Source organism: Sturnus vulgaris, chromosome 1 (assembly GCF_052056855.1).
Source record: "Sturnus vulgaris isolate bStuVul1 chromosome 1, bStuVul1.hap1, whole genome shotgun sequence".
Taxonomy (NCBI): domain Eukaryota; kingdom Metazoa; phylum Chordata; class Aves; order Passeriformes; family Sturnidae; genus Sturnus; species Sturnus vulgaris.
Window position 1 is genome coordinate 83,823,695 of NC_142243.1, and position 13,891 is coordinate 83,837,585.

The following is a 13,891-nucleotide window of genomic DNA, read 5'->3' on the forward strand; positions in this document are numbered from 1 at the left end:
TTTTTAGCAGCCTTTGGTCTTCAGTTGACTTATTGGTAGTATTTACACTGGAAAGAAAACAGTATTAAATGGTTGGGTTGCAAGTTAAATTTACCCTTTTCAATATAGGCAAGAAAATATATCACTGACACTATGGGAGAGAAATACGCAGAGGGAGTCATCTTGGACTTGGAGAAAACATGGGAAGAGTCAGATCCACGTACTCCCCTCATATGCCTTCTTTCCATGGGCTCTGATCCTACAGACTCAATTATTGCTTTGGGAAAAAGACTGAAGACAGAAACGTTTTGTGTTTCCATGGGCCAGGGGCAAGGAATCCATGCTCGTAAACTTCTACAGCAGACAATGACTCATGTAAGCAACAAAAATTGGAACATTTTTCTCTCTGTATTAAACACTCAGAAATAAAAATCCTGCCTTGAGAAAATATTGTTTGGTGGCTAGTTAATGCTGATGCAAACCCCAACATTTATTTATATAAATGTCCTAAGCAAGAGAACTGTCTTTTCAAAGTCCTTCAATTTACCATAACAAGCGTCTTGCTATTGTGCAGATGCTTTTCATTGAAAATGGAGTTCTTTTCATATAAAATGGAGTTTTTATAGTTGATTGCAGACTGATGAACATAGCTGAATTGATTTTTGGTGTTTCTGGTTATATCACCAGTAAATATTCTTCTATAGGCATTTCAGATTATATTTTTAGGTTTTTATTTTTATTATTATGGATGTATTTCGTTAAATGAAGAAAAAGAATTCCAAATATGCTATTGATAGTTACATAAACTTGAGTAAAAGAAGGTAGTATAGCAAGTTATTGCTGTAGTCTGAATTTGGGCTTGAGAGGGACAATCTGGTAGCACTGGCATTTTACAGGAAGAGGAATTAAAGAACAAAACTATCTGTATGAGAAAACTGAGGTGTTCCAATTTGGCATGCTTTATGTATCAGGTGATACTACTGCTATGCCTGCTGATGTGAAAATACTGATCTTACTCTCCTGTATTATGAGTTTCTTTTTATAACCTGTTTTACTCTGACTTTTGCTCCAGATTCTTGTTTGATAACTTCTCACAAGGAACTAATTAGCAGATCAAATGAGAAGAAACCCATTCAAAAATAGGGGAGAGGAATATTTTTTTGTTTAGTTACAAGAAATGCCGTTTCCCTCACTGTCTCACAAGCCCTCTTTATGAAGAAGTACATGAAATGCCTATAATGAAATAGGTTAATTCTTATAAGAAAGTTTGACATCTATTGATTTGATGGGGATAGATTAATTATGTATGTTTATTTGGTTGTTTTCCAAGCCTGGGACCCTTGTGAGGAACAAAGTTTAGCAGGTTGCTCTATGGAGCTCCCGAGCTCCCTTATGTTAGTCAAAAATTTTCGGTTTCTATCACCACTGTTGTCATGACAAGATATGTTTTAAATGTATTGAAATGGAAAAGGTAGAGACTACTTGAAAAGACCAGATGAGACAAGTAGGGACCACTTGTTCAGGTGAAAAAAACCCAAATAAGCTAACACCATCTTTAGAAGAAACAGCCCACAGCTTAGCTCCCCTCAAGGAGTGATTTCAGTTTGTGAACAATGTTGATAACTTTTGATATTCTATTGTTTTAAATTAGGGAGGTTGGGCACTTCTGCAAAACTGCCACCTTGGACTTGACTTTCTGGATGAGTTAATGGACACTGTCTTAGAGACAGAGACTGTTCATGAAAGCTTTCGACTGTGGATGACAACTGATATTCACAAACAGTTCCCCATCACTCTTCTTCAAATGTCAATTAAGTTTACCAATGAACCACCACAAGGGCTCAGAGCTGGACTAAAGAGAACATACAGTGGTGAGTGCTAGAATGGTAATGATTTAAAATTAAACTTTGGACTGTGATGCTCTTATGTGGTCATGCTAAACTGCTACTAGGTGTAAGCTAGTATGGGGAACTGATCACAATGATACCAGGACACATCTTAGTTTTTGTTTTGAAAATTAAAGAGAAGATTTGCTGACATTCTGTTGCCAGAACTAATTGGATAGCAAAACAGGAAAAGCCTTTTCTCAAGTGTTGGCTTCTACTATCTCCATTCAAAGTGTTTGAATTTTTAATATTCTGTCTTTTGGCAGAAAAATTACATGGTTGGCTATTGATTGCTCTTTACATAAAATAAAAGAAAATGATTCTGTGCAGAAAACAACTTGATGAGAATTTAGCTATTAGTAAATTGTGGGTTTTTTTCCCCCTGAAGTTTACTCTTTTAATTTGAGCAACTTAACATGCTATAAACTGTCTCCAGCACAGAACACTTGGTGGGACAATAATTTACCCTTGAGAGAGGCAGAGAGCCAAGTGACTATCTCTTGAATGATGTTTTATCACTGACTTGAAGTAGTTTTGAAAAAGACGATTACTTTGATTGTCCCATTTGCAATCAATAGGTGTCAGCCAGGATTTATTAGATGCCAGTAAAATGGTGCAATGGAAACCACTGTTGTATGCTGTAGCCTTTCTGCACTCCACCGTTCAGGAAAGACGCAAGTTTGGGTCTCTGGGTTGGAATATACCCTACGAGTTTAATCAGGCTGATTTCAATGCTACTGTGCAGTTTGTTCAAAACCACCTGAATCGCATGGATACCAAGAAGGTAATTAATGATTTTGGGGGACAGATGGATTAAGATGATGGATATTTCTAGTAGTGGAACGTATGTAAATGCTTCCTAATAACTGAACTACAAGAGTGATTTTAACTTATTGTTTTTCCACAAACATTCAATATTTCAAGTATACCTGTCTACAGCAGCAGACTTAGGCTTCTAATCCAGTGCATGTTTAATTTCTATATTAACTTCTACATTGAGAAAAAAGGCTTCCCAGCTATCTCAGAAATATAAACCTTAGAAGCATAGACCTTCTTTTCAATTCTAATTAAGTCAATTAATTAAAAAGGGATATTAAAAATACTCTTTTAAAAAATCTATTTCAAGTAAAAATTATAAGAATTTGCCCCCCCAACCTATCTTTGCAGCATGAAGAAATTGAAAGTGGTTTTAAATGATTATACAAGAGTGCCTCCTATGTTTCTCACTTTCATATAGTCAGTTGTCATGCAGAGAGGCAGGGCAATTTGCATTCGGCATTTTAAGTGAAAGGAGGATTCAAATATATCTGTAACCTTCTTGCTGTCTTCAAGATGCTCTTGAATTTGTCAATAAATTATACTTTGAGAAATCCTTGTAGGTGTTCTGGAAACACAAGACTATAATGAAAAAAGACTAATAGAAAGTAACTTTCTTCCAAATGGGACAGACATGGTGCATCAGCTGTTTTTCCTAAAGCAGATCTAAGTAAATAAGACGAGGATTAGGTAAAATCAGTGCTTTCTGCTTGGTTTTAGGGGATCTCCTGGAGTACTGTTTCTTACATGATAGGTGAGATCCAGTATGGTGGTCGTGTGACAGACGACTTTGACAAAAGACTCATTAACACCTTTGTGAAGGTTTGGTTCAGTGAAAATACATTCAGTCAGGAATTCAGCTTCTATAAAGGATACAGCATACCCAAATGTACTATGGTGGATCAATACCTTCAGTACATACAGGTTGGTAAATGAAAGCTATTCACTTGTTTCTCATAAGCTCCTGATTCCCTATAATTTTTCTTTTTTTTTTTTTTCTGTGTACTTGTATTTTGTTTTCATTCAAATATTTTAAAACTGATTTCTAGCAACTGACGCATCTATTAGTGACAACTAATTATTGCTAACAATGTTATCATCTTCATGACAGCAATATATATTTTCTTTTTCATGAGGTTTGCTTGTGGGACATACCTAAAGGCGCAACATTATTAAAGAGGGAAAAGAATGGGGTCCAGACATTGGGTACAGCCTCTTTGAAATAAAAGGTCTAGATATATGAGAGTAAACGTTTATTATTAAAATAGTGCATAATTGTTAAAACACAATTTGTTTGGTGTGATTTGGGCTGTGGCATGACAAATAGACCATAGCAAGTTATTTGCCTTAAGACTTTTCAGAAATGTGGCTTCTTACTTAACAGTAATCTAGGGTTATTTTCTGGTTTTTATTTGGTTTTTTTGTGTGTGTTCAGTTGTATGGTTTTTTGTTTGGGGATTTTTTTGTGTGCTTTTAAATTGATTTGCTTCTAAATCTCCAGTTGTACTCTTTTTATGTTTTACTATGTAGAGCCTTCCTGCTTATGATACACCAGAGGTGTTTGGTTTGCATCCCAATGCGGATATCACCTACCAAAGTAAAGTTTCCAAAGATGTATTGGATACCATTCTCAGTATTCAGCCTAAAGATAGCTCTAGTGGAGGAGGTGAAACTCGAGAAGCAGTTGTAGCCAGACTGGCTGATGATATGCTGGAAAAACTTCCTGCTGATTATGTACCATTTGAAGTGAGTTAATGAAATTCTGGCAAAAACATTTGCTCCATCTTGCCTCTTTTGGATTAAAAAAACCCCCCAGAAACAACCAACAACTTTCTAAAAACATATTTGAATTAATTCATATAGGCGATACTTTGTATTTTAAAGAAGTGTGGCCAAACTATTAACGTTTATAATGAAGTCATTAAATGTGTGCTGAAGTGCTTTTGTAAGAACTTTTTCAGAAATATTAAACCCGTTAACTTGTCATTTGCACTATGGGGGAGGTAGGACCATCATCTGTTAACTGAGGCTGTTGAAATAAAATAAAATTTCCAGTTACATTCTTGCAGCTGTTTATTTGTTAATTTTACACTTTTGATTAAAAATCTATCAGTGAGTTTGGTTAGAATACAAGACTGCCTGGTATTGTGAGAGTTCCCAGGCATTGCTGCTCTGTTGAAGCAAAGTAGCTGGGGCAATTATGCTTGATTAGTTTATGCAAAGAGAGCCTTGGAACTGCTTGTGGAACTAAAGCTGAGTTCTTTGAACTAAGGTAAACAGCCTACAAGCTCTTTAAGTGGCATTAGTTCAAAGAATGATATACAGACTAAATAATGACTTAGACTAAAAACATAGTCTCAGCATCATAGACTTCTCTAGGAACAAATTCTGTATTTCTCTCTTGCAGGTAATTCAAGGGAGGTGCCAAACTGACCATTTAAGCTCATAAATAAATTATCTTATGTCTCAAAGATCATATTGGGGCCTAACATTAACATAAAGCCAACTTTGTTTTACCACCTCTATTGAGGGATCTTTGGTTTTCTACCAACAGGTAAAAGAAAAACTAATGAACATGGGACCTTTTCAACCTATGCACATATTTTTACGACAGGAGATTGAACAAATGCAAAGAGTTATTTCTTTAGTGAGAAACACTCTGACTGATCTCAAACTTGCCATTGATGGGACAATAGTTATGAGTGAAAATCTGAGGGATGCTTTAGACTGCATGTATGATGGAAGGATTCCTGCAAGCTGGAAAAAGGTAGGTGCACATCACTTGTTCTGGGAAGAAATAAAAAAAATCAATTTCTGAAGAAACTAGATTAAACTGCTAGAATTATAGCAAACATTTTTTAAACTATGTTTCGGAAGAGTTACTGCTGGAATAGATTTTATGCTGAAATAAACATAGTCAAACAAGCCTTCTTTCATTTATAAAAATTGAAATGAAATTGAGGTATGCAGATATTTGTCATTTTAAGCAGGATAAAAAAGCCAGAGAGAGGAGAGAAATTTAAAATGTGATGATGGATTTTTAGCACCCATATATATATATTCCTTTTCAGGGTTAAGTAGAGGTGGCCCATCCATCTTGGTCAAAATCAGTGTAGTTTGAGTTTGAGTAATAGTCACATTATAATTACAGAATAGTAGATGCTGGAAAGGACCTATGGAGACAATCTAGTTTAATCACACTTCTGAAAGGGTCAGCTAAAGCAGGTTTCCCAGGAGTCTCCAGAATCAGAGAGGTGCAGCCCATTCCACTGTTTGATCACCTTCACAGTAAAAACCAATCAATCAACCAACCAACAGCCAAAACCACAAAAAACCTCTCAAGCTGAAACAGATTTTCTGACATTTCATCTTGTTCCCATTACCTTCTCTCCTGTTGCTGACAAGGATCAGGCTCCAACTTCTTCCATTCTCCACTAGATATAAACATATTGTCTCCTTTGAGCCTCCTCCACGCTAAACAATCCCAGCTCTCAGCCTCTCCCCATAAAAATTGTTTTCAGGGATAATTAGAGCTGTTAACAGCAACTGATGGAAAGAAAAATGGGGAGGTTTTTTGTTGTTTGCTTTTGTTTCTACTGACAAAGTGTACAAAACCTAGATCTAAACAGATGCTTCAAAACACAGCTATATCTCCACATAGTTCAAGTTCAGTTTTCCTTAGGTTTTATTAAGAATAAAAATGCAGAACAGTTTTACAGAAATCATGTTGTCTTGATATATTGATCTTGGAATTATAAAGATGTATATGCAATTTTTCTTAGGTTATACAGCTGTCTAACCTTGCAAAAATGTGATAAAATGGACAATTACCACAGAGAGCATTAAAAGTTTAAATGGAACTTGAAATGGAATTTGAATAGAGAAAGAATTTGCTTCAGGTTTCAGTGGGATGCAAAGTTTAAGCATCAGATTAAAGTCAAGATATGATAGATGATCTTCAAATATGCTTTGCTAATATTATATTATTTAATACCATGGGAAGACTCAGATTTTCTTGACAGCATGCTATTTTTAAACGTTTACTGTTTTTAGGCGTCTTGGCCTTCCAGTACACTTGGTTTCTGGTTTACTGAGCTTCTAGAAAGAAATCACCAGTTTTACAAGTGGATTTTTGAAAGTCGACCAAACTGTTTCTGGATGACAGGATTTTTTAATCCTCAAGGATTTTTAACTGCAGTGAGACAGGTAAATTGTGTTTGAAGTCTTATTCTGCTTATTTTTTTAACATGCTTTTAAAAATAAAATGTATTGTCTGATGAAGGATGAGTTTATATATTAGCCGTTCCACATATTAGTGGTTATTTTCTTTTTTCTTCTGCCTTCACTCGGAGTCAGGATTGAAGCACGAGAGATGGATTTTTGTTTTTGGACTCAGTTGTTTATTAATTCTTATCTATAGTACAGAGAGTTCTGCAGCACTTCTAGCTAACAAGCTAAAAGTGAGAAAATTTCAGTGAATCTAGCTAGTTACAAGGTCTTTTAAAGCCTAACTCTCCAATTAAACACTAACATCTATATTTTTTTATACTTTTGACCCCATGACCAAACACCCATGACCTGCACTGCAGGATTATCTATCCAGCCAAAAACTACTACATGAAATCATGAAGAAGAAGGAACAACCAGAAGGAAAGAGACAATGCCCAAGAACCTCCATCTTGTCCCGTACCTATTACTGTATTCTAAAACCCCAAATCCCAAACCCTTCACCACGTGATATTACACACCTCTATTCAAACTACACACCAGTGATCCCAACTCCATCACTCAAATCTGGAAGCCTTCTCCAAGGCCTCAAGTCAAAAGCAGTGTTCTTTTGAGGGTCAGTGCCAGAAAGCAAAGAAAGTTCAAAACTCCCAGGCTTCAGGGTTCCAACATTTATACACATGGGAAGATGTCAGGAAATGTCTAACATTTCCTGAGTGAACTGCTTTTTCTTCACACATACTTTTTCAGTATATCAACCACTAAAATACGTTAAAATATGTTAAAATATGTTTTCTGTGTTAATCAAGGCCCAGATAAGTAGAGGCTACCTCACAACATTATTAAAGTAGCCTAGAAAAATATTTGGTTTCGTATCCATTGAGATAACTCTGAGAATGGTCATTGATCCCATGAATTTCCCATTTTCCCCCTCTCTTTTGTTCTGTGTTCAGTACTTACCTGACTGGAGAGTGGGCAGAAAAACTGTTCAGAATTAGTCTTACATTTCAGTTCTGCTGTTCAGTAGCTGATTAGGTCTTTCTTCAGGATGTGGGAAAGACTTTCTTTTATTAGTGCATATAAGTATGATATTTGATGAGCTTGCTAATGTATGTACGTAGATTTGGTGATTGTGTTGGCTGCTCAGTAACTTTTTTACTTTAGAAGGAAGCAATAAATGCCTGTGTTGGTCAGCAAAAAGGGACATACTGGAGACAGTAAGTGTCTGGAATGTGTAAAATTAAAAAATAATACTAACATGAAAATACAATGGGACCGCAGGAAAAAAACCCCAAACTTTTGAAGACGAGAATGATTTGTAGTGTTGGAAAAATATCCCCTCTTACTCTGAGGTCTGGGTAGTGTAATTTAAAATTTCAGGCATATAGCCTTGGAATTATGTAACAAAGTATTTATTTTGAGTGAACAGTCCTAAACTGGGACTATCTTTTGCATCCAAGCTCATAGAAAAGGTTTACTAGCCGCATCCAAAGCAGTTGGAAACTACAGAATTTTCTGATTCTGTAAAAAGGAACTGTGGATATGTAACAACCTAATATCCCAGCTAAATACCAAAGTGAGTTTCTGGGCTTTGCTGTGTGGTAAAACAAATAGAAATGAGAAAGAGGAAGAACCAGAATGATCACTGAGCTATAAGCCTTGTGTTTTTTTAGATCATCAAAGTAACTGCAGCGTCAGACAAGCATTCATTACAATTACTTCAAACAAAGATTTTTGAAGCCATTGGAAGACCAGGATAAAACTTTGGTTTGCCATAACTTATTTGCATGGGATGGTAAAGAACTGGGCAACTGAGAACTGAGTGTTGTCCAATGCATTAACTACCAGGTTTTTTGCAGTCTCTTTACATAGCTTTAGAGCTGAGTGAGTTCTTACTCGTTAGAATATGGTTACTGAAGCGGAGGGGTACAGGTAAAGGAAGGTAAACCCAGAAAATATGTTTCACATACCACATGCAGGTAAGGTTTTCTCATCTCATCAAATATGTGAAATTTTTGTGTGCACAACAGCTGGCTGCCATTGGCATTCAGTGGTTTTGTTACTTGGTATGGTCTTTAGATATTTTATATAATAGAAAGAAATTAAAACCAATTATAGTGGAAAAGGTACTGAAAGCTTTCTTGTAGTGCCATGTCATTACTCCCTTAGAGAAAACACCATGTTCCCTTCTGTGAACATGGACATCTTAAGGAATTGGGTTTTTATTTTGTACTGAGGAGGATATGTTATGGCCATACAAATTTATTTCCAATAACTGCTGGGAAAAAGGGTTCTGTGCTCATCTGAAAATATAACCACTTAACTTTTGTCTTGGCTTGGGCAGGAAATAACAAGAGCTAACAAAGGATGGGCCCTTGACAGTGTAGTGCTGTGCAATGAAGTCACTAAATGGATGAAGGATGATATCACAAGCCCTCCTTCAGAAGGTGTCTACGTGTATGGGCTGTATTTGGAAGGAGCTGGTTGGGACAGAAGAAACATGAGACTGACAGAATCTAAACCCAAGGTGCTGTTTGAGCTGATGCCAGTTATAAGGATATATGCAGAGAATAACAGTAAGTAACAGTATTGCAAAGGATGTTATTTCCATTGAATTCCATATAACTTTTTGTTTAACTACATTGAAATGTTTTGGGCTGTAGGGATTTCATGAGGCTGTTGCTAATCATTGTATACATAGCAAATATCTTTCAATAGGGGAGACTTCCCAGTCTTCCATTGAAAATGTATTTTCAGGCTTGCTTCATAATTGATGGTAGGCACTTTCCTAATATTTTTAAGTCTCTACACATGATCTTAATGGTGTTAAGAACTTTGAAACCCATTTACAGGTAAACTGTACATATTGACAATGTATATCCCAGAAAACACCATCTTTCTTATACATAAACTCTCTGATCTCTATAGCCTCCATAAATCTAAATAATCTCTTTCACTCATGCCAAAAATGTATGTAACTTACTTATAAGTTTTATTTTTATATATATATATGTATATGTGTACACAATGTATGAGATATACATGGATTATATATACACACATACACATATATATACATATATATATTGTGTTTATAGATAACATGTTTTATTTATATATATATAATGTATATATTTATAAAAATGTATTTTTTTTTTCTGGACAAGTCTGATTTTGAGCTCATGGAAGCAAGCAAGAGGTGGAGTGAGGTGATGGGAGATGTTTTCTCTTTGAGGCAGAAGAGAAATGTAGGAATGGAAAGGAAATTTATGGGGCTAAGGACAATGCTGTGTATATTTGTAATTTGTCTTATTGTGGTGGGTTCTTGCATATAGAATAGGACATGCTGTTGAATAGGGATGTAAAACAGAATAATCCACTGCAGAACATAAAATTGGAAAAGTCTGTTCAAAAGCATTCCACCTCTAAAAGCAAAGCTTGCTAACATGTTATTTTGAATAGCTAATATTTTATAAAAGGCATGATCAGCAGCTAAGATACTAAATACTGAAGTACTGAGAATAACTAGACTACTGTTCTAATTCTGCAGTGAAGTAGTTGATGACTTGTATACTCTAAAATACTAAATGCATTTAAAACCAGGTTGTCCAAAGTAGGAAAATTTTATTTTGACATAATACATTGATAAGAAGTAATGTTCAGTGGGCAGATTGAACTAATAAGAACACTAATTACTCTAGAGTATCCATTTCTATATCTTGCTTTACATCAGTTCCTAGGTGCTCCTGTTAAATCTTAAACCTACAAGCATTTCCAAAGCATGTATGTCCTTCAGCTGCAGTAGCAAATAGAGAGCAGTGTGCTATTGAACTTGAATTCAATTTTCCATTTGCCTTATGATCAGTCCCTTAGGGCCCCATTTTTTCAACTTAGTTGAAATACTCTTTATGTCTCTTCTGTCTTTTCAGCTGCAAAAGATCCACGTCTGTATTCATGTCCGGTCTACAAGAAGAGCAGTCGAACAGATCTCAATTACATTGCTGCTATGGATCTTAAAACCCGTCAGCCTCCAGAGCACTGGGTGCTCCGTGGAGTAGCACTTCTGTGTGATGTCAAGTAATGTTAAAAAAAAAAAAAAGGTTTCCAGGAGTTATTTTCTGATTTTAAATGCAAACATTGCAAACATTAACATGTAGTTAGATACACAGTGGAACACTTCTAAAAATATTATTTCTAAATCATAGACTCCATTATGGTATTTTTATAAATTTGTCCTCAATAAACCTCTACAATAGGCCTATAAATGCTACATCTTATAGTGACATTAACTTTGGTATCTTTGAAAAATCATGACAAATATTTAGGGCTCCTATCACTTATGTGTGCATAAGTACTCCTTCTGTGTGCTTAATTTTACCTTGAATAAAGATTCATTGATTTGAACATTGTTACTTTTTGGTAGTAGATATTGTTGTATCAGAACTTACCTTCAAGAGGCTAATGCAAAGCTGTTTTTTTGGGGGTTTTTTGTGTGTGTGTCACCTATGGAAAACTAAGCTCTGTTGCTCATTCATATTAATTAAAATCCCTCAAGATTATATTCCAAGATTTATTTCCTAGCTGATAATTTGCTTGCTGTCTAAATAAAGAAGGTAAGGCTGGAAAAATATCACACTATTTTCACTACTTGGGGAACAAATTCATTATGTTACAGAGGAAAGCAAGCATTTGACAGCTGCCAAATAACTCTCAGCGATACAAATTAAATATGTGAAAATCTTTAATAGAAAATATTTTAATTTAGGTATGGCAATAAATAAATAAAGTTAGAAGGGTTGAAGTGTTCTTTATTGAACCTTGAAGCACCATGTTCAAACTTCCAGGAGCTGTCTGGATACTCACTGGAGTTCTAAATTGCCATGGACTGTTGTCTTACACCAAGACCTTCCTCTCTGAAGGAGATGAACATATTTCATCCTTGTGCAAGTCACTCATACTGAGAATTTAAAAACCACATAAGCTTCAAATTGGGCATTTTTTTCTACTATCATTGTTATAGATACAGTGGACATATTCAAACCCAAGAGTAATTCTCAGTGAGGGGACTGTGCATATTTTTTTCAGAGTGTGATTTTCTATGGGAATAGTAGGGAAAAGAATAGTTTCCCACATTGGTGATTCTAGCTATTCCAAAGTCTGTTAGGTCAGTAAATCAATTGATATTGGCCATCACTGTTATTTCTGTTTTAGCTTTCTTTTTGCAAAAGGTTTGGCATCAACTCTTTAGGTGTCTGCAAAACCACCACCAAGGATGGAAAAATGAGGCAGGGGAAAGTTCAATGAGCCCTTGAAATGTAATATTATGTCCGGGGCCAGAGTGCATACACTGCTCTCCCAGAGATTTTGTTGCCTGGGCTGGGAGAACACATGGTGCAGCTCGAACTGCACCTGCCTCATTTGCTAAAGCCTTGCCTTGATCTGAGGGGCAGTGCCTGGTTATCCTCATCTCTTCAGGCCCTGCCTTGCTGACACATCTTTCTGGCTTGACCTCAGATCTGCCCTGTTATTACAGCCTCATCTGGCAGTCATTGATGTGTTTGCTGGCCCTGGCTGCTCTCTTTTTTGTTCAGGTGACATGGGACAGTGTCCTTGTCAGAGAGAGCTTTGCCCTGCCCACCCTGATGTGGCTCTTGGCTTCCAGCTCCACCGCCCCTGCCAAGCAGCCTGTTCCCTGACATGTGCCTTAAAACAGGGGGAAAAATTAACTGTTTCTTGTTCATCTTCATATCAGAAATGAATAATGAAATCCTTCAATGGAAAGGAATGTCAATAAAATAACCAAACCTCATGTATTGTAGAATTGGATGTGTAGAACTCTTTGGCTCTGCTATTGGTACTGAATGGAAATTCACAGACTTCAATCATGCTGCTATTAAGCACTATAAATTCGAGGGTCTGGAGGAGTTCAGGGTTACAGAAGGTCTTCTCTATATGAATTTCACATATTGGGCATGATAAATACATGTATTTTGGAGAATACTTAAAAATAAATATTATACAATTTAATCTTGGAATTAATAGTAAAATAATGTTCTGACTTAGGTTCAGATATTAGAGTTTCATCATAGTGCTTTGAAGTCCCTATAAATTTTAGAGTACTTAAAATAAGCAACCTCATCCTTCAAATATATACTGTGCTGTGTAGGGTATATTACTATATGAGCTTCTCTTCAGAAAAGCTTTTTCTTCAAGCTCTGTGCCTACACTTATACCTCTTAGCTCCTAGGTCACTTTTCTCAGAGTTGTGATTTGTTACACTTTTGAAATTATAAGGAAAAAGAAAAATTCAAGTTTCAAGCTCAGTAGGCAGTGCAATTCTAAACTACCAGTAAGTGTGGTTGTCATAACTGAAAAGGATTTTTTTTTAAATCAGAGTACATTGCTGTGGTATATGTACAAAAATTGGATTAATAAGAAACTGCTTCTTATTCTGAAATATCCTTAATTAAATTATTTTCATAATTAAATCAATATTGAAAAAATCAGTTTTTCTTTATTATATGGGGTTCTTTTTTTCATTCCTTGCTTGAACAGTTATCCTATTTTAATTACCCAGAGCTAGATGTACTAAGTGGCTTCCTAATGAATCTTGAAATAAAGGTTGACTAGTGTTCATATTACCACATTTTAATTTTTATCTTTCACATTCACATTGCACAGACGTTATAGGTGTATACAAATATCTGAAGGCTTTTGGAACACGTAGAACACTTGAAAAATCAATGCTGCAGAGGTGGTTGCATGTGAGACAAGTTGCTTATCAGTTGTGTAAAACTAAAGGTCTATTGAACAGATTAAATAAAAGAGGATTTCTTGACATGTTTGTGGATCCCAAGATGTACCATCTACTGGAGCTTCTCACATTTAATTTGCACTATACAGCTTTTCCAAGGACTGTATTACTCTATAGCTTTTGTTCTTACACTGGATGCTTTAATTTTATTATAAGTGATCATATATTA

General features: G+C 35.6%; 1 protein-coding gene across 1 annotated transcript in view; it reads left to right on the top strand.

Annotated features, from left to right (window-relative positions):
- The window catches only part of DNAH5 (dynein axonemal heavy chain 5), a 121,122-nt gene extending 107,573 nt beyond the window's left edge, over positions 1-13,549 (top strand). The window contains exons 71-79 of the mRNA XM_088170925.1: positions 109-354; positions 1,631-1,850; positions 2,444-2,649; positions 3,402-3,605; positions 4,212-4,427; positions 5,236-5,448; positions 6,735-6,887; positions 9,253-9,484; positions 10,838-13,549. Coding sequence (XP_088027051.1) covers positions 109-354; positions 1,631-1,850; positions 2,444-2,649; positions 3,402-3,605; positions 4,212-4,427; positions 5,236-5,448; positions 6,735-6,887; positions 9,253-9,484; positions 10,838-10,989 — 1,842 coding nt within the window. The 3' untranslated portion in view covers positions 10,990-13,549. The remainder of the gene's footprint in view (positions 1-108; positions 355-1,630; positions 1,851-2,443; positions 2,650-3,401; positions 3,606-4,211; positions 4,428-5,235; positions 5,449-6,734; positions 6,888-9,252; positions 9,485-10,837) is intronic.
- The last annotated feature ends 342 nt before the right edge of the window (positions 13,550-13,891 follow it).